Source organism: Perognathus longimembris, chromosome 6 (assembly GCF_023159225.1).
Source record: "Perognathus longimembris pacificus isolate PPM17 chromosome 6, ASM2315922v1, whole genome shotgun sequence".
NCBI classification, from domain to species: Eukaryota; Metazoa; Chordata; class Mammalia; order Rodentia; family Heteromyidae; genus Perognathus; species Perognathus longimembris.
In genome coordinates this window covers 66,779,901-66,799,309 of record NC_063166.1, presented here as the reverse complement: position 1 = coordinate 66,799,309, position 19,409 = coordinate 66,779,901, and the positions used below count along the sequence as shown (strand labels likewise).

At 48.2% G+C, this 19,409-nt stretch overlaps 1 protein-coding gene across 4 annotated transcripts in view; it reads left to right on the top strand.

Annotated features, from left to right (window-relative positions):
- Positions 1–1,904: 1,904 nt before the first annotated feature.
- The window catches only part of Bcl2l1 (BCL2 like 1), a 50,148-nt gene continuing 32,643 nt past the window's right edge, over positions 1,905–19,409 (top strand). The window contains exons 1-2 of one of the 4 annotated variants that reach the window (XM_048348968.1): positions 1,905–2,108; positions 3,682–4,376. In XM_048348968.1, coding sequence (XP_048204925.1) covers positions 3,810–4,376 — 567 coding nt within the window. In that variant the 5' untranslated portion in view covers positions 1,905–2,108; positions 3,682–3,809. Of the gene's footprint in view, positions 2,109–3,139; positions 3,330–3,663; positions 4,377–19,409 lie in introns of those variants that run through there. The other 3 variants (XM_048348966.1, XM_048348967.1, XM_048348969.1) reach the window with 3 other exon arrangements.

The window sequence follows — 19,409 nt, the reverse complement described above, 5'->3', positions numbered from 1 at the left end:
CTGAACTCCATTATAAATTAGTTTTATTACCTCAATCCTGTCCTTGAGTGCCATTAACTTGCTACAGCAGAAACACATTAAGTGGTTTAGTGTTAGGGGGATTATAAAAGATACACACAAAGAGATGCTTAAACTGGGCACTGGTGACTCACATCTGTAATCCTAGCTACTTAGGAAGCTGAGGCCTGGAGGACCAAAGTTTGAAGCCAGCCTGGGCAGGAATGTCCAAGACACTCCATTTCCAATCAACCAGCAAAATGTCAGCCTGGAGATGTGGTTCAAGTGATAGAGCCTCAGCTGTGAGTAAGAAAGCTGAGAAAGATCTTGAGGCCTCTAGATCAAGCTCTGGTGCTGGCACACCAGCACACAACAGATTCTTAGAGTAAGGTATGGTAGAAGAGATGGTCACTTCCATGCATCTGTGTGGAAACACTACTTCCTCTGGCACCCATGAGCCCAGTCTTTTTCTGGAAGCATCATTATATAAGCACAATTAAAGAAATCACTGGTCATTGGTGATCTATTTAACCTCTGAAGGTTAAGTGCAAGAACTGCATCCCAGCTCTCTAGTCCTGCCTTGGTCTTTCCTATTGCAGGCTACCTAAGAGCTGCTAGCCTTCAGTCAGTTCATTTTCATGCAGGAAGACATTTACCACTTTGAAGATTCCAAAGGCTAAAGGAGTTTTATGCTAGGAAATGGAGGTGAACATCAAATATACATTTACTGTGTCACAAAGGCATGTCTCTGGACACAGTTCCTGTGCCCTCTGCTGGGCTTCCAACGCACAGGTTAGATTTTCATCATACTTACTGGAATAAAGGCTTAGAAGCTGCTTTTGCTAAAAAGCACTAATTGTTTGCCTGGACCTGCAGATATACTGGGAAAGTGAAAGCAGAATAAATGTTAGGCATCCCAACCTCTTCTTTCCAGTGTCCTGTGCTGTGAACTGGTATCTCCTGCAGTCAATTTTCAGCCATCTTGGAATCCAGGAAGGATTAGGCAGCAGATCAGAAATCACTCTGACTTGCTTATTTTGATCAGGCCGTTTTCTTCAAGTAATAAAGTAAAAATGACTTCTTCCAAAATCCCTCCCAATAGGACTGAGATACCACTGGAACACACCTGACTCTGGCTGTTTGTGCATACCTCTCTTCCCTAGTTTTTTTAAAGAAAAATCTATTTAAGCCTGTAGCTCATGAATGTGCCCTGAAGACAGATGAAGATGAACTGATGTCTTTCTGTGGCTGCCTGTGCCATATAATAAATCTTTCTCTGTCCTTCACCATATCTTCATGTTTGGCATATAGGGACAAGTGGCTGGCCCCAACATGTGGCTCTACTGTAGTTTGGGCAAGGGTCTACAACTCTGGTATTAATAGGACTGTTTCCCCCAACGGGTAGCTATTTCCTTGTGATGAGAACCAAAGCTGTCCTGCTAAGAAGCAATTATCTCAAGATAGGAACCTTAGCTGGCTTCAAATTTTGATCTCAGCCTCCTGAGCTGCTTTGGTTACAGGTGTGAGACACCAGCGCCCAGCTACAAGTAATTACTCTTAACAAGGGTGTTCAATGACAAGTTGGTGTTACATTATTTCCCATTTTACAGTTGATGAAGGTACAGAGCAACTGAAAAACTTGCCCAGCTAGAAAAAAAGTGCTTAGCCACTACGCGCACGCTTTTTCCTCTACACAAAGTGAGTGGATGGATGGATGGATGGACGGATGGATGCATGGACGCGACAGATGGAATGAATGGAAATGTGACTACGACCTGGTTGATTGTTAGCGGCTGTGGGTTTCCCAGATCTGCCGCCAGGGGACGCTCTCTCCCAGGGCTTAAAGCCAGTCGCTCCAGGCGCGCACTCCCTGTGCGTCTCGGGCTCGCGCGCGCTGCCGCGGCACCGGAAGTGACTGCGCTTGCAAGTTCCCCCGGTCTCTTCAGGGGAAACTGAGGCCGGCTTGTTCGGGAAGAGACGGCGTGAGCAGTCAGCCAGGTAGGCCGGCCTAGGTCCGCGGCGCAGAACTCGGCAGCGAAGAGCCTCCGGGTCGGGAAGCTACCGGGCCGATGAAGGGGGATGTGGCCCCCCATGGCTCGCTGGGCTCGCAGGTGAGAGCGCCACCTCCCCGCTGCGTGACAGCCACTGAGCCCAATAGGATCCTTCGCCGTCCCGCTTCCGTAGCGAGCCGACACTCTGATTGGCTACGCCGGGGCGGGCTGTCGGGGGCGAGACCCCTCCTCCCTGAAAGGTCTCGGGGGCGCCCCTGAGGGAGGGCGGTTGCCTAGCAACTGGGCGGTGGCTCGGCGGGTACCCGGCCTAGCCAGCGCGAGGCGGCGCGAGGCTGCAAGCCCACCCACCCGGGGCTCCCGAGAGGTGCAGTGTCCGTCCTCCGTTTCCCCCCCCACCACGTCTTCGAGCCCTCCCGGGGGGGAGGAACTCTAAGCAAGCCGCCTTGGGCCCGTGCCCAGGAAAACGTGGTCCCCGCGGCGGGGTGGGGAGGGGGCGGCCCCGAGCAGGCCCAGACCCCTCTTCCTTGACCGGTTGGAGAGGCCCGGCGCCTCCCCGCCCCTCCACCCCCGTCTGTCTTTGTGCCGGGTGCCGGCGGCCATTGTGTCCGGGTGGGGAATGGAGGACCTGGCAATCCCCCGCCGCCGGGTCCCGGAGCGTTTGGAGAATTCCGAGAGCACCAGGGGCGTTCGTGGGGGGTCTCCCACCCCCAGCCTCCCGCAGAGACCCGGGGGCGGCCTTTCTGAAGTGCGCGCGCCGAGCCGTGGCGGCAGCCGCCACCCCCCGCGTCTCCCCGGGAAACCCTGAGCCCGGCTCGCGAGTCGCTCCCGGCTTCCCGAAGCCTCGCCGGGGGCCGCGGCTTAAATAGGAAGAAAAGAAGGGGAGGGAAGAGGAAGGAGGAGGGGGAAAAAAAAAAAAAGCCAACTAGGCGGCGGAGCCCGTACCTCCGGGGGAGTTCTCCCGGCTCCCAGTAGGAGGCGGCGAGCCGAGGGGCGTGCGAGCGCGAGGGGGCTGGGCTCCCGGGCGGCTGGAGGCTGCGGAGCGGAGCGGAGCGCAGAGGCCGCCTCGATCCCGGCGGGCGATGGAGGAAGCGAGCGAGGGCGCGGGCTCCTAAAGCTTCGCGGTGCCCGTGCGGCCTTCCGGGCTCTCTGCTTTTGACCGGGTCGCATGAGCCCTCCTCCGGCCGGAGCTGGTGCTCTTGCCAGCCGCCCGCGAGGCCGGTTGAGTGACCGGGGAAGCCGGCTTGCCACCCTCCTCTCGCCGACCTATGATACAAAAGACCTTCCGGGGGCTGCACCTGCCTGCCTGAGACGGATCTGAATGTAGGTGGTGCGGGAAGGGGGACTTGCCCACCCACGGGGGTGACTTTCCGAAAGGAAGGTGTTTCGGAGAAACCGGGGGTGGTGGTGGTGGCTGGGATTAAAAAAAAAAAAAAAGAAAGAAAAAGGCAGATGGGATCATTCAGAGCTCATTAGTCCTTTGCATTTGACTTTATTGAAGTCCCTTAGAACCCGGACTCAGAGCTCCTTCCTCCGAGCTACAAAGAAACCAGGTCTGGTTCCTAGAGGAGGACTACGGGTGGTGGTAAGGGTAAATGGGCATATGCAATTTAATTTATCTATTTTTGTGTGTTGTTTTTCTTTTTTTTTCCTGAAGCTCTTTCTCTCTCTTCAGAACCTTATCTTGGCTTTGGATCTTAGAAGAGAATCACTAAGCAGAGACCAGACTCTGTGTGTGAAGCAGGTGTTTTGGACAATGGACTGGTTGAGCCCATCTCTGTTATAAAAAAATTTTTTTTAAAAATGTCTCAGAGCAACCGGGAGCTGGTGGTTGACTTTCTCTCCTACAAGCTTTCCCAAAAAGGATACAGCTGGAGTCAGTTTAGTGATATGGAAGAGAGCAGGACTGAGGCCCCAGAAGGAACTGAATCGGAGATGGAGACCCCCAGTGCCATCAATGGCAACCCATCCTGGCACCCGGCGGACAGCCCGGCGGTGGTGAATGGAGCCACGGGTCACAGCAGCAGTTCGGAAGCCCGCGAGGTGATTCCCATGGCAGCTGTGAAGCAAGCACTGAGGGAAGCAGGCGACGAGTTTGAATTGCGGTATCGACGGGCATTCAGTGACCTGACATCCCAGCTCCATATCACCCCGGGGACAGCGTATCAGAGCTTTGAACAGGTAGTGAACGAACTCTTCCGGGATGGGGTAAACTGGGGTCGAATTGTGGCCTTTTTCTCCTTCGGCGGGGCACTGTGTGTGGAAAGCGTAGACAAGGAGATGCAGGTATTGGTGAGTCGGATCGCAAGCTGGATGGCCACTTACCTGAATGACCACCTAGAGCCTTGGATCCAGGAGCACGGCGGCTGGGTAAGAACCACGCCCCTTGTGTTTCCCTGTTCTCTCCGGCGATCCCCTCTGTCCTTCCCTTCGGTTCCTTTTCCTAGTGCTGGGTGATTGTTGGAGATGGTGATTGTTAAGGAGACCTGCCTGGCCTCATTTCACTGAGGTTAACAACTCTTTCAAAAGACCGATGGCCTAGTTAAGGAACCCCCATCTTTTATTCTACTCACCCTCGCGACCCCACGCTTCATACTTGCATTCCAGTTTCTCAGCAAAGGAAAACATACTGTGTGTTCATTTAGGTCAAAACCTTTGAGAGTGGCATGTTGGCCCAGGGTTCCCTTCACTTGGATGCAGTGGTTCCCACACGCAAGGCAATGGCCATAATGCATGGAGATGCCTCTGACCTTCTAGCCCCTCCAGCCCCTCACTAGTCTCCGTCCTATCCTGGCTTTCTCCCTGAAATCAAGCCCCCGTTATTTGAGTATGCATGCTTGATAACTTCTCTCAGACCATTTGTTCAGGCAGGTGTTCCCACTGCCTTGGATGGCTCAGAGTTGTCAGATTTTAAGCCAGTGTAGTCTGTGCTAGTTGTATTTGTGCTGTGCCCCTAAATTCATTTTCCCCAAAGTGTGCAACTTTCTGGGTGGTTGGCTTGTTTGTAGAGCTCTTGCTGTGTCATGCATTAAGCCCCAGGACTTAGTTTGCAACTCCCTGCCTGGGGTTAGTTGGGAAGTTCCGGCTGCTCTGTTACTTTCCACCCACAGCCCTGGGGCTTTGTTGTTGTTGTTGTTAGTACTGTTTGCTGGCAAAGTAAAGAACCCAATCTGTGATGCTTTGTACATCATGAAGATGTGGCAGATTGTATGTGAGTCCTGGCCCAGTCAGTTAACCAGCAGTGTGTCCTTGGGCAGACTGGTTTACCTTCCTGAGCCTTAAGTTTCTTCCACTAGAAAAATATGACAAGTCTGCTTGCCTTGCAGAGTGTTCAACTCATAGAGATAATGTGGGCAGAGACCTCACTGAGTGTCCTTCCACACAGCAGACCTCCTGCCCATCACTCAGGATGAGATAGAGGCTAGTTTCTTTTCCTGTGGTCCTGTAGCAAGTTTTACTTGTCTTTGATGAACTCTGCTCCATTTCCCTGCTTATCTCTCTGCCTAGGGGAGGTGCAGGGCTCCAGAAGTATTCTACCCCCCCCCCCCCAGAATATGCAGAAAACTAACTAGCTAAGGAAAATAAGTCATCCATTGAGGAGCTGAGGTGGAAGTGGCCACGCACTGAGGACCCAGGAATGTTAAGAATGCAGTTATCCTTAGGCCAGGCCAGGGTGTGGTAAAGGCACTTTACTCACAAGCTGGAGACCTCCTGGATTGGCTCTGCAGCCCCCACCCCTTCTTCCATTCCCCACACACACACACCTCTTTTTCCCCCTACTACATCCTTCCCGCCTCCTCTTGTGAAAGGCAAAGGGGTCAGGTGAATGAATGTCAGATGATTGGAAAGGCTTGGGGGAGGTAAAGGTGATTGGCTCTGGGTGCACAATGGAAAGCCTTCTGTAAATGAACTCCCTGGAAGATAAATGATTAAATTGTTCCTGTGGGTGCCTCTACCTTGTATTTTCCCTCCTTTGATTCTCTTTGGGATCAAATATTTGTTCTACTTATTTATGGGAGGGACCAGATTACTGTGCTTCCGACACACCCTCTGAGGCATCTCCAAGTAAGACTAGGGTCCTTTACCTATCTTGCTGAATTGGCCTTTGGTCCTATTACTAGGTGGGCTGTTGCCATCTACAAACAAAAGGCAAATGGGAAGAGGTGCCTGGTTTGCCAGCCAGCCTCTATAGAGGGTACCCTAACTGAGAATTGCCAGTTGCCCCGTGATGCCCAGTGAAAGAGGGCTTACAGCAACTCTGGGCAAGTTCACTAGGCCTCTCCGGGACTAAAATGCCATCTTCTATCTTTGTTGAACAGTCACCAGAACCCATTGGGCAATATACCTTGTAACATGTTGCTTCTACTTGTGGACAAAAGGGATGTGTGCAGAAAAGCTGGTTATGGCAGAATCATTTCTGGGTGTACAAATTATTCCCCCAAGACCAGGAGGTAAAGAACATTCAACGCAGGATCCTTTGAGTCTTAGAAGAAGGTACCTGCCCACTTCTCAGGTACCCTCTTCTGAGCAGGGCAGTAGTTACAACATCCCTCACCTTCGTGACACTGCAGCTTGGGAGTTCCTTGAATGTAGGTGTTCCGGTCATTCTACCCTTGATGTACTCTAAATTTAGCATCTCTACAGGAAAGGGCCAGGAACTTAGCCTTTATTGAGTACCTGCCTCTTATTAGGTTTTGTGTCCAGTTTAGATTTTTTTTTCTTTTTTGTGGTCATGGGGCCTGGGCACTGTCCCTGAGCTTTTGTGCTCAAGGCTAGCATTCTACTACTATTGAGCCACAGCACCACTTCCAGTTTTCTGGTGGTTAATTGGGGATAAGGGTCTCACGGACTTTCCTGCCCGGGCTGGCTTTGAACTGTGATCCTTAGATCTCAGCATCCTGGGTAGCTAGGATTACAGGCATGAGCCATTGGCACCCCGGCTTGTGTTCAATTCTTTATTGAGCATGTCCTGTAAGGCATGCAGTGTGCTAGGTGCTAGGTGATAGTCAACCAGAGATGGTATCTCCCATCCCCGAAATGCATGTTCTTTGATGTTTTCCACACATTAATCTTCCAAGGTAGATGGACTTATTCCTAGTGAAGTTCCTAGTGGATAATGATCCTAGATTGTCTCTAAGCCAGTTAAGTATCTAAGTAAGAATTTATACCATGCTTGGCCTCTTCCCATCCATGCTAAGTTCTTCAGGAAGTAGTGAAGTAACCCAAAGAGACTGGCATAGAGAACAGAGATGCTATTGGACTGAACACATGGTTTGTGACGGTATTAGCTCTAAGCTGTGATCTTGGTATTGTTGAGGTAACAGTATGAAGGACAGTGTCTTTGTCATTGGTGGCAAATTCCCAAAGGTGTGCCTAGCCACAAATTCAGGCACTGGTGAAACTCAGACATTTCAGATGTCAGGTGGTTTTCTGGGTTTGTTTTTGTTACTCAGGCCCTCAGTAGATGACAGCCATATGAGTACAGGGAGGTGGCCTGCCCCTGGTATCTCTGCTTAATTGCAGGATGATGTTCTAAGGACTGGAATTCCAGCCTCTAGTCATACTGCTGCCTGCCTGAGTCACCTGGAAAAAAGCTGAACCTGTTTGTCTCTGTAGTCGGTCTCTCTCACCTGTAAAATGGAATAATGATACCCACCTGCCATAGCTTGACTCCAGTAAAGAATCTAGAATAAAAGCCCTTCCCTAGCTTAATTGTAGGGTGGAAACACTTCTTTTAATGAATGGGTTTACTCCTTCTGGGGACTGAACTTTACCCCCTGCAGTTACTCCTTAGGAAACAAAGCCAATTCCTGAAATATTTACTGAATATTATGATCTTCCCCCTAGATGGAAGGATTTCTGGGTCTTTTCCAATGGGAAGGAGGGTGAGGGCTAGGCCACTTTGGTCTAGCTGCCTCTGGAGAAACTTTTTACCTGATGGAAGCACTGTTGGTGAGAGGGATCAATGGCCCACAATGTGGGGAGAAAACCTAACTTGGATTTCCCAGGCCACATGGCTCTGGGGTCTCTTAACATCTATAGGTGATTTCTTGGGGCTTCATCATCACAGATACGTGCTTAAAATACCTCAGCTCCCTTTGCAAATTTGGAGCGTCTGTGGTTTTCTTGGGGAAACCCCCTTAGAAACCCCAAACGTGGAAATTTTCAGTAATCTTATTCAGATCCCCAAATGAGGTAGACATGTCTCAGGGGCTCCCCCTTGGAACACCCATTTCTTTTGCATGTACATTTTAGGTTGCTCTTAAAGTCTGTTGCCATCACAGGGATTTCCAGACTTCCTGGGAAGTCTGGAAACAGCCCTTCTGCTGTTTGAAAATTACCCAGGTAATTTTTAAGGACCCCAGTGGAACCTGGAAGAATTTCTTGACTTTTTGTGGGTGACCACCAGACATGTGTGGGCTGCATGAAATAGCAATTGCTTAGCTGATGCTTCCTCTACAGACACCTGTCCTAAAGCCACTATGTTTGAGCATTTTCTATGCTCACCCTCCCTGGTTTTTCCTGTGTCTTCCCATCACGGGGCTTTCTTTTAGCAACTGTGGTTGTTTCTCACTTCACTGCATGTGCAGCGATTTAGGGGTAATTTCCAGTGAACTCATCTGCAGAAAAAGGATCTTACTACTACCTTGATTTAGTAAGATCTCTGTCTCTCTCCAACCTATGTTTCAGGGTCTTCCTAAGACTCTCCCTCTTTTCATGAATGGATCACTATGTCCTGATCCTCTTCTCTTCTGTCCCAGCGGCCTGGCATGTCATCATTCCCAGTTGGTACACTGGAATTAGACAGTTCTACTGGATCTTCTGTGTTTAGCCTGGAAGAATATGTCAACAGCTTCCTGTGTATGAAGGGAAACTCAGTCTTTTTCATGATAGGGTCACCAATATACCTTGTGCAAGGAAGAGGCCAGCGGCAGCAGTTGGTTGGTGCAGGGAAGACATTTCTAACTGCTGTACTGTCTTGCAAGGTTGGGAGCCTCTTGAGGGTAGAGTCCATACCTTGCCCCCTTACTAGTTTCCTCCACACTGAGCACAGGTCTTAAGCACACAGATGCCTCATGAAAGAGTAATGGTAATGGAAGTGGCCCTTTAACTTAAAGACATTTTTTCTTTGATTCAGGGTGTATTGAGCTCCTCTATGCCAGGATTTTCTAGGCACTGGGCAGTAAGCAAAACTGAGTTTCTGTCTCATGGTACTCACTGTGGGGGACAGAGACCAAATAACAATAACAATAACAACAACAATAATAATGGCATTTCTGTCAAAAGAGGATGCATATAGCACAGCAGTCCCATAAGATTATATGGTCTGGTGACACTGAAGCTGTCTTAGTTTACATGAGTACAATCTAATGTTTGTACTACCACAAAATATCCTTATGTATGACTCCATATGTGTAGCAGGTAGCAATAAGTGCCTTGAAGATAAGGTAGGTTGAGGCATAGAACATAGCCTACCAAAGTATGAAGCTGACAACAAAATTAAAGCTGAAAATTGTGATCCAGGGGCTGGGAATATGACCTAGTGGCAAGAGCGCTTGCCTCCGACACATGAAGCACTTAGTTCGACTCCTCAGCACCACATATATGGAAAACGGCCAGAAGTGGCGCTGTGGCTCAGGTGGCAGAGTGCTAGCCTTGAGCAGGAAGAAGCCAGGGACAGTGCAAAATAAATAAATATTGTGATCCAGCCATCTGGCCTGGTGGCTCAAGCCTCTAATCCTTGCTACTCCAAGAGGCTGAGATTTGAGGATTGTGGTTTGAAGCCACACCAGGCAGAAATGTCTGAGACTCTTAACCTGTGATCAGCAAAAAGCTAGAAGTGAAGAGGTGTGGCTGAAGTGGTAGAACACCAGCCGGAAGCAATAAAGCCAAGAGTGCAAGGCTTTTAGTTCAGGCCCTAGTACCTGCCTCCTCCAAAAAAGTAAAAAAGGAGTAGAGACTTGAGGCTGGTAAGGTGGAGCCATGTTCTGGGAAGGTGAGGGGAAAATGTACAGAGGGGGTCAGGGTTATTTTGTTATACAGATGAAGTGTCTCAGGTAATAGAAGTTGTCTGAAGCAGACAAGTAATACTTTTATTGATTACATTTCCTGTATTAGCTGTTTCTTTTATAAAGTTGACAGTTTTAAGACTTCCTTCTGTGCCTGTATTTTCTCAGAATAGCCAGCTCAAAATATGCTAAAGAAAAACAAAGGTTGTCTATTCAGTCATATTTTGGGCTGGTATGTCCTGAGCCCCCAACACCTGTGAAGGTGAGATGGTAGATGTGTGTTCCAAAGGAAATCTGCTTGGCATTTTCAGGGATGGGCAAAAGGGCTAGTGTGACAGAGAAGAAAGAGCAAGGGGCAGATAGTAGGAGGTAAGGCAGAGATTATGGTTCTAGGGGAGAAGGGAAAGGTAGCTGGGGCCAGGGGCATTACAAACCACAGTAAGAACTGAGCTGTAAATGAGAGCCCAATGCTCTCACCAGGAACCCAAAAGAGAGGCTGGTCCAACTGCCAGATGAAAAGGCATAGTAGCTTTGATGTAGAAGAGATAGGAAGGTTCAGATAGTATGACCATGCAAATGCTGTATTTATTGATGAATCCATCTCTCTACCTTGGAAACTGTTTTGTAGCCACTTGTGGATCCCAGACTCGGGTCCAATCTTCAGTTCTCTGCAAATGTTGTGGTATTATGATGTATGGTTCTCCACTGTAGAAATATTTTTGTCAAAAACCCCAGCAGCTTGTTTGTGTTCCCTGGCTAGCTGTGTAACCTTTGACCTTCTTGAGCCTTAGAGGTGGTGGTGAAGACCATTCAAACTATGCTGAGGTCTGAGGAACTTGATTAGAAGCCAGAGGGGCAGACATTTTGGGAGACTGCAATTCATTGAGAGAATCTGCAATTTTTGATCACCAAAAGCTCAAACTGGAACCATGTCTCAAGTGATAGAGTGCCAGTTATGAACAGAAAAGCCAAGCAAGAGTGAAAAACTCTTGAGTTCAAGCCCTAGTGCTAGGACCAAAAAAATATGTATGCCTGCGGTACATGTTGATAATTTGCAGGGGGGGGGGGGGGGGAAGATGTCATGGGGCTTGAACTCGGCATCTGAGCCCTGTCCCTGAGCTCTTTTTGCTCAAGGCTAGTGGTCTGCCACTTTGAGCTATAAGACCACTTCAGTTTTTTGAGTAGTTAATTGGAGATAAGTCTCACAGTGACTTTACTGCCTGGGCTGGCTTTGAATCACCATCATCAGATCTCAGCCTCCTGAGTCCCCTGGGAGGGCTCGATGCAGATGCCCCTGCCTGTCTAAAGTCTCTGCCCAGTACGAACCTGTATTACCTAGGTAGCTAGCATACCTAGAGGGAGCCACCACCCCTCACCTGGCCACACCTCCCTGCCCCTGTTCTAGATAAGGCACGGGTGGGTGGTCGCCCTGGTCGCCCCTTCTCTCCGGCTTGAATACTCTCTTCTAGGCCACAGGCTAAACTCTTCTCTCCTGCCTGAATACTGCGTGTTTTCTTTCATCGGTTACCTACTTTAGTAAACCTTATACTGAGTAGCTAGGATTATAGGCATGAACCACCCAGCACCCAGCTCAGTAATACTTTTTAATGTCTTCACTACAGAACTCATACAACCTTTCATAGAATTTTAAGTATCCAACCTCCCTTTTTCTCATAGCAATGCACAAGCACACCCTCAGCACAGTCCCTAACAGCATTTCTGTCCTGGTAGAAGCTCCATAATCCCTGGTCTGACTTTGCTCCCTATTCTAGCCAAGTAAAATCACTTTACTCCCAGGCCCCCAGTTTCTCTGCAAGATGTGAGCCTTGAAGTTGACAGCCTAGGGAATCCAGGTTCTTGTTGGCCTTCCGCCTGTGGCAGATTCCATCAAGGTGGTTCTGCTTCCTGTATGGACAGATGCTGTATGCTGTATCTTACCTCACCCCAGGGCCTACAGCCTTTTTTTTTTTTTTTTTTTGTCAGTAGTGGGGCTTGAATTTGGCCTGGGTGCTGTCCGCTGAGCTTATTAGCTCAAAGACTAGTGGTCCATCACCTGAGACAGCGCCACTTATGGTTTTCTGGTAGTTAATTGGATATGAGTCTCGATTTTCCTGCCAGGGTTGGCTGTGAACCATGATCCTCAGATCTCAGCCTCCTGAGTAGCTAGGATTACAGGTGTGAGCCACTGGCACCGGCATAGTCTTTTTTTCATTGGCTCACAGGAATGTATTTTACACTGACAAAGCCCACAGCTTACAAAGTGCTTGTTTATTCTTTCACCTTGCCTTTTTTTTTTTTAAATCCAGGAAGGTAGGCAGGAAGGATGGCATCTCCTTTTTACAGGAGAGATGAAGTGACCTCACTACTCATTTGCTCAGTGATGCTGGCACAAGTCTTTTAATTTGAAGTGGCTACTGTAGCAATACTTTGTTCTGAGGATTCAATGAGCTAATTCTCCTTTAATCATATCTGCCCTCCCATTTTTATTTTCCTTTTTTATTTTCATTATTTTTTCTAGTAGCAGGATTCAAAGTCAGTATCTCCTGCTCACTTGGCCTACAAACTTGGTTGATGCTCTACCACTTGAACCATGCTTTCAGTCCAGCTTCTTTCCTGTTATTTTGAACATGGAGTCTCTGAGACTTTGCTGCCCCTGGCTGGCTTCAAACTGAGATCCTCCAGATCTCACCCTCCTGTGTAGTTAGGACGACAGGCATGAGTCACCAAGTGCTTGGTTGCCCCCCCCCCCCCCCCCGTTTATTACATATTGATTGTTGTCAATGTTTTTGTAGAGACCACCTAGGAGACCTTTTGCCATTTGGTTTCAACTCTTAGGAGACTCAGGCCAAGCTTGCAGGAAGCTCTAAGCTTTGGGGGCAGACTCCAGAGTACCCCTTGGAACTAGAGGTTTTTCTCTTGCTCTTCAGGAAATGCCATTGCAGTGACTTCCATGGACTACTTCCTGTCCTAGCCCAGCAGCCGGATTTCTGTTGGCAAGAGTGTGGAAACGGGAAAGTGATGTCCCTAGAGTCACCCCCACCCCGTGCACGCGTGTCTCCTGCCTTCGCCCTCCCTGTTTCCCAAACTACTTTTTGGGACAGAACTCTCCCTTTCTTGTCAGTTTTCTTTGCTCCTATTCCCTTCCCCCTTCTCCTAACTTTTCCCTCTAGCCTGTGATCCTCTCTTGAAGATTGAGAAAAATGCCTTTCTGTTTAATTCTCCCAGGCCATTCCCCACACCCCAATCTAGGCTCCTGGAGTTTGTCAGAACTCCTGGGTTCCCTCCTTCGTTCATTCCCTCGAGAGCAGTTTTAGTCAGACTCCCCCTAGAGAGCATTAAACCTGTCAGTTGGGAGTGTCCAGTGCCATCTCCCAGGGGTTCCTGCCTACTCCTGAATAGGACAGATTCCTGAGATTCTGGGGCTGGGTATACTTAAATCCTGCCTCTTGGAGATGGAGGGTGGAGTCGGCAGTGGGTGGAGTGAAATGCCCCTCCCCCCCACCTTTCTGGAGGAAGCTTGGAGGTTGAAAACCTTGTTGGACAATCATCTGAGGAATGGGAGCTGGCCTGGGAGGGGTTGGAATGCACTCAACTATGCTTCAGATCCTTTGTTCTGCTCTTCAAGGGAAGCTTTCCCCTCCCTCCTCCCTGGCCACACACGTGCCTTTGTTCCCCAGTCAGAGTCAGGCACCACCGGGTACACAGTGTCCCTTCCGTGGAACCTGGCTCGCCTCCCCAGAGACTGGCCTCTGGTCAGAGGGACTGGGATTTTTGCCCAGGAGCCCCCAGCCTCGTGTCCTTTCCACAGATGAGTTTCCTGCAGGCTGAAAACTTGGCCACAAATAGCTGCCCAGGCACTTCTCTGAAGTTATTCCATTGGATGCCAGCGTCCCAGCATTAAACAGCCCTTCCCTCTTATTCCACTTGGTGATTAATAATTATTGTTAGCATTGCTATTAATAGCACCTAACATTTATTGAGTGCTTACTCTATGCCAGGCATTGTTCAAAGTGCATTAACATGTACTAATTGATTCCATTCTCACAGCAACTGTGAAGTAAGTCCTATTTTTATCATCTCCTTTTCCCAGATGAGGAAACTGAGGTAGAGAGAGAGAGGTACACACAAAGGTTGCACAACTAGTAAGTGGTCAAGCTTGGAAGGGCAACTTCAAAGCTCCTACTTATAAATACTGCACTGTGTTCTTGTCCGTAGTTCACTGGTGTCTAGATGACTGCTGGCATTTATCCAGTGCTCACTACATGACAGGCTTTTACTGACTGACGTCAGCTTTGTGGGTTACTATCCCCACAACCTTGTCAATGTAGGACACAGATTTGAGAAGGCTCATACTTAGCAAGAGGTAGACTCAGAATTTGAAGCCAAGTCTGTCTTGCTCTGAAGCCTATACTTTTTAGTTCAAATCCTTACAAATTACCAGATAGGTGGTATCTTTATTTTAGGGTTTAGAAAACAGAGGCTCAAAGAAAAGTGATTGCCCAGGACTCTCCGAGTAATACCAGGAAGACTAGTATTCAAAATCAGGGTGTTTGGCTTCAAAACACTACCACCACCTTAGTCTAAACATAATGACAGTTCCTTTTATGTACATGATAATATTTGATAATTTACCAGATTCCTTTGTGTTTGTCATTTCTAGGCAGTGACGAGATAGGTGAGATGGGTTTCCAGGAAGGAAATAGAGACAGTGAGGCTAGTTCCCACAGCACTTGGCTTCATAGGACATAGAAATCATCTTCAGGCTTTTAGTGTTTCCAATGCCACCTGCCTCCCTCAAGGCTAGGTTCATTGCTCAGAGGTGTCCTGGGAGTTTCGTCTTCTCTCTTCTCTTTTCTTATTAATGAATGCCATCCAATAACTTATTATGAATCGACTGGATTAATCCGTTGATGGGGTCAGGTCCCTCCTGATTCAGTCATCTCTAAGGGCCCTTGCCTCTGAAATCTGCTATTTGGGGTATCCAAAATGTATTCTTTGGGCTGGGGATATAGCCTAGTGGCAAGAGTGCCTGCCTCGGATACACGAGGCCCTAGGTTCGATTCCCCAGCACCACATATACAGAAAACGGCCAGAAGTGGCGCTGTGGCTCAAGTGGCAGAGTGCTAGCCTTGAGCGGGAAGAAGCCAGGGACAGTGCTCAGGCCCTGAGTCCAAGGCCCACGACTGGCCAAAAAAAAAAAAAAAAAAAATGTATTCTTCACTTCCAACAGACATATAGACAAAACTCTGAACTCATATTTGAAACAGTTTGACTCCTCACTGGCACCAAAAACTAGCCTGAAAGGATAATGCCAACTTACCAGAGTAAGCAAGATGTGAGAAAGTGAAAGGCAGAAGTGTTTTTAGTAATGATAAAAGCTACAGTATGGGGCTGGGAATATGGACTAGTGGTAGAGTGCTTGTCTTGCATGTATGAAGCCCTGGGTTCAATTCCTCAGTAAGTACCACATATACAGAAAAAGCTGGGAGTGGTGCTGTGGCTCTGGTTGGTAGAGCGCTAACCTTGAGCGAAAAGAAGCCCAGGGACAGTGCCAAGCCCCTGAGGTCAAGCCCAAGACTGGCCAAAAAAAGCTATTGTGTGCCACAAGCTTGCTTTCTATCAGGTGCTGCACTTATGTCTTTAATATAACCATCCTACTTGCTCCTTACAACTTCTGGTGTGAAGGAGAATCAGAGGCTCAGAAAGGCTCCACAGTAATATACCCGGTAAGAGGCAAAACTGAGTCTTAGAGACGTGCCTTGTGCCAACTCATCTGAAGCTGTAGTAGACTCAAAAACTCTTGATGAATGGCTGTACTAAATCTGTGGTATAGACTCCCAACAGTGGAAGAGGCTATACCTGCTAGCTACATCCTACAGGTGCCCTGGGCTTCTGCCAAATGGGCCCAGTTCCACCATCAGCTACCTACTTGATTCTTTGGCCCATAGGCCTCCACCCTCAGCCTCTATCAGCACCTTACACCTTTCCCCTAGCCAGTTGCAGTGCCAGTTTAGATTTTTTCTGCCTCAACAGTGGAAACAATCAGGAAGGGAAGAGGTCACTCACTGATGGCTTGACTAGCCGTAGGTTTCTCAGCAATGTGACTCTGTACTATACATACTTCCTGATCACTAGACCTGTCTCCAGATCTCATGAGGGATGTCTCTTTATGGTTCAGGTGTCAACTGTCTTTTTCAGGAAAGCATACATTCCCACAATATAGGACCTTTCTCTTTATGCCTTCATTTCTGGTATCTAACAAATGCTTGGCATATTAAAGTCACTTAATTCCTATTAGGAAGGAGTAGACCATAAAAACTTGCTTTTTTTTTTTTTGTGGTAGCAGGGATCAAACCCAAGGCATTGCTAGGGAAGAGGTCTACTACTGAGCTACATTCCCAGCCCTTTTACTGTGAGACTGTTTCCCTTAGGTAGCCTAGGATCTCCTTGAACCCTTGATGCTCCTACCTTGGCCTCCTGAGTCACTGGGATTACTGCATGAGCCCAGCTCCAAAAGAATATGACAGAGGCAAGTTAGATGGGTGAGAACCAGCCAGCCAGATATGGAGGATGGGTATGTTTGAAGAATTTGGGATATGGGTGACCAGGCAACCTGGCTAGAGATGAAAAAGATCTGAGCTGACAATAGAGCTGGTCAAGCAGGGCAGGTACCATGGCTCTCACCTGTAATTCTATCTACTCAGGAGGCTGGGACCTGAGGATCTTGGTTTGAAGCCATCTCCAGCAGACAAATTTGCATGACTTTTATCCCCAATTAGCCAGTTAGTAGTTTACTCAAGTTTTGCCAGCTGTGAGCAAAAAAGCTGAGCAAAAAGCATTTGAGTGTGAGGCCTTAAGTTCAAGCCCCAGTACTGGCACACAAAAAAGGAAAAAAAAAATAGGAAGCTAGTCCGGTTAATAGGAGCCTGTGACTGGCTGCTGACAGTGCACTTGGGGCAAAGGGATGGAGGTGGCTAATGGTACAGGTAGGTTCAGAAGGGAGAGGCCCAGAACACCCGTGGGATGCAGTCAGGTCTCCACTGACCCCCAAGAGAAAGATTCCTTTCCTGGCAGGGCTCAGAAGGCAGAGCCTCAGGGAAGTAAAAGCCAAAGGCACTTGTGACCTGCAGATCAGGTAGGCTGCCCTGGTTATTTTGGGGCTAAGAGCCAGGTGCAGATTCAAAGGACTGATTGAAGCCTTTTGGCAACTCTGGCCTCCACAGGGTAAACATCACCTGTCTCCTGCCACCTGCTGCAACAATGGCAGTAAGGTGCCTTGGGCAAGACCAAAGGGGCCCAGCTTTTTTTCTTGGTTACCTGGTGAAGCAAAACTAGCTTCCCAGAGAGGCCACCCCTTCCTGGCCTCATGGTACCTTCTCCAAAGGGCCCAGGTGACCATAAGGAATCTTCTGGCAAGGAACACAATGTTTCAGGTTCAAGGAAGGGCATAGTGGAGCACTGGGGGCCTGTTGACAGCTGGGCCCAGTTGGGGGAGGAGTCTATTTGGAAGCAGGTGCAGATTTCAGGGAGGGTGGGGCCTGAAGGGAAGTAGGGATCTTGGTAGACTGTAAAGTTTCCCCTCCCCCAGCCACAGCTGGCTTCTCCAGGAACCTGATGACCTAGTTACCATGCATACAGATACTTAGCTTAGCTTGCTGTTCAAGGCTGTGCCATTCTCTTAGGCTTTTGGGGTCCAAAAAGTGCTTTGGCATGTCCCTCAAGGGGTTCCTTTACAAAGAACATGCATCCTGTCACATGGACTGGCCTCTTGCCCAAAGAAGGAAAGAACAGACTTACTTCCTTACTCCTCCCTGCCAGTCCTAGGGAGAAAAGTCTCTGCTCCCACTCCCCTATGTCCCTCTGTAGAGGGTTGGTGGGTGCCAGTAGCAGTTACAAATGTCTTTATTTTAGAGTCAACAGAGAAGGGAAGACCTGCATAGGGACTCTAGACACCCTTGCTGTTCTTGGAAGCTCCTGGTGTTTCTGATGCCTACTTTGCCAGGAGAAGTTCCATCGCTGGTAGAATTAGGTACAAATTGGGACAAATGAATGCTGAATCCCACTTGTTCACTAGTTATCCTTGACAAATTGCTTAATCGCTCTCAGCCTTAGTTTCCTCACCTATAAAAAGAGGATAATATATAGCGCTTTTCATGAAACCCTCTTGTAGGCATGAAAATAACAGACAAGCTGCATGGATATTCAGCATGGAGCACTTGGCCTGGAGCCTGGCATATAGTAATTACTCAGCACGACAGCTACTATATTATTCCTATTATCAGATTGGTGTTCAAGTTGCTGTGATTATTGGTGGAGCTACTCCCCAAGAGCAAACTTTTAGACTGGCCTAAGAGCTTGGAGATTTTTAAGATTTCTGAAGCCAGGGGTCTTCGCTCACCTCCTCTCCGGGGCCACAAGTCATAACGTGTACAGTTTGTACAATATTGTTGACTAGGCAGTTGGCAATGGGGCTTATTTTCTCTGATCTTTGCTAAGGATCTCCAGGAAGGCAGTGACCCTCCTCCCTGTTTGTTGACTTACTGGAAGCATTAATAAGTTAAATATATAAAGTGAAATAGGAAAATGCCTGCCATACGGTAGGTGTTTAACATGAGTTTAAGTGGTTGAACAGAGCATCATGGGAAATCTGGAGTTTGTCTAGGACCCACCCCTCCACCCCTTGTTTGCTGTGTGGCTGTGTAAGCCTTTCGCCCAGGCTCTGCCTGTTGCTTCGTGTGTTGAAGAAAGATAACACATGCCTTGCCCCTCTCTCTTGGGCTAGCAGGGAGCCCCAAGGAGGTGATAGATGAGAAAGCACTTTGAGAACTATAAATGTTTGCATTTGTTGCTGCTCCTTGACTCAGATCCCAGCAATAGCTATATCATTCATTCAGTCATTGAGCCAACAAGACCTGGTTTTAATAGAAGCGGTATCTTATCACTTACCTGGTTTTGTGAATTTGGACAAGATACTTCTCTAAGCCTAGACACCCATAAAAAAATAAGTCATTCTTTATAAGATGGGGTGCTCTGAGTTTATTGGGAATGGAAAATGTAACCTTTTTCACTCTCAGCAGCTACTACTGGGCCTAGCACTAGGTGGCCGACTGTTGGTGGCCAAGTTAAAAAATTCCTAATAACAAATAAATGGTGTGGGTAAAGTGTCTAATACATGTAGTAGTGCAGAGTAGAAGTCTAGGTCTTTCTCCCTTTGAGGCTTGGTAATCCATGGCTGAGCCATTGGCCACCTTCTGCCATCAAAGTTAATAGGCAAGCTTCGATTCTTGAGTATGACTCAGATGGGAAGTAGAAAATGGGTGTGACTCCTAAGCCTAGGATATCCTTGTATTCCTAGGCTGGACTTCTGAGTGGGAGCTCAAGTGCTGCTTGAACA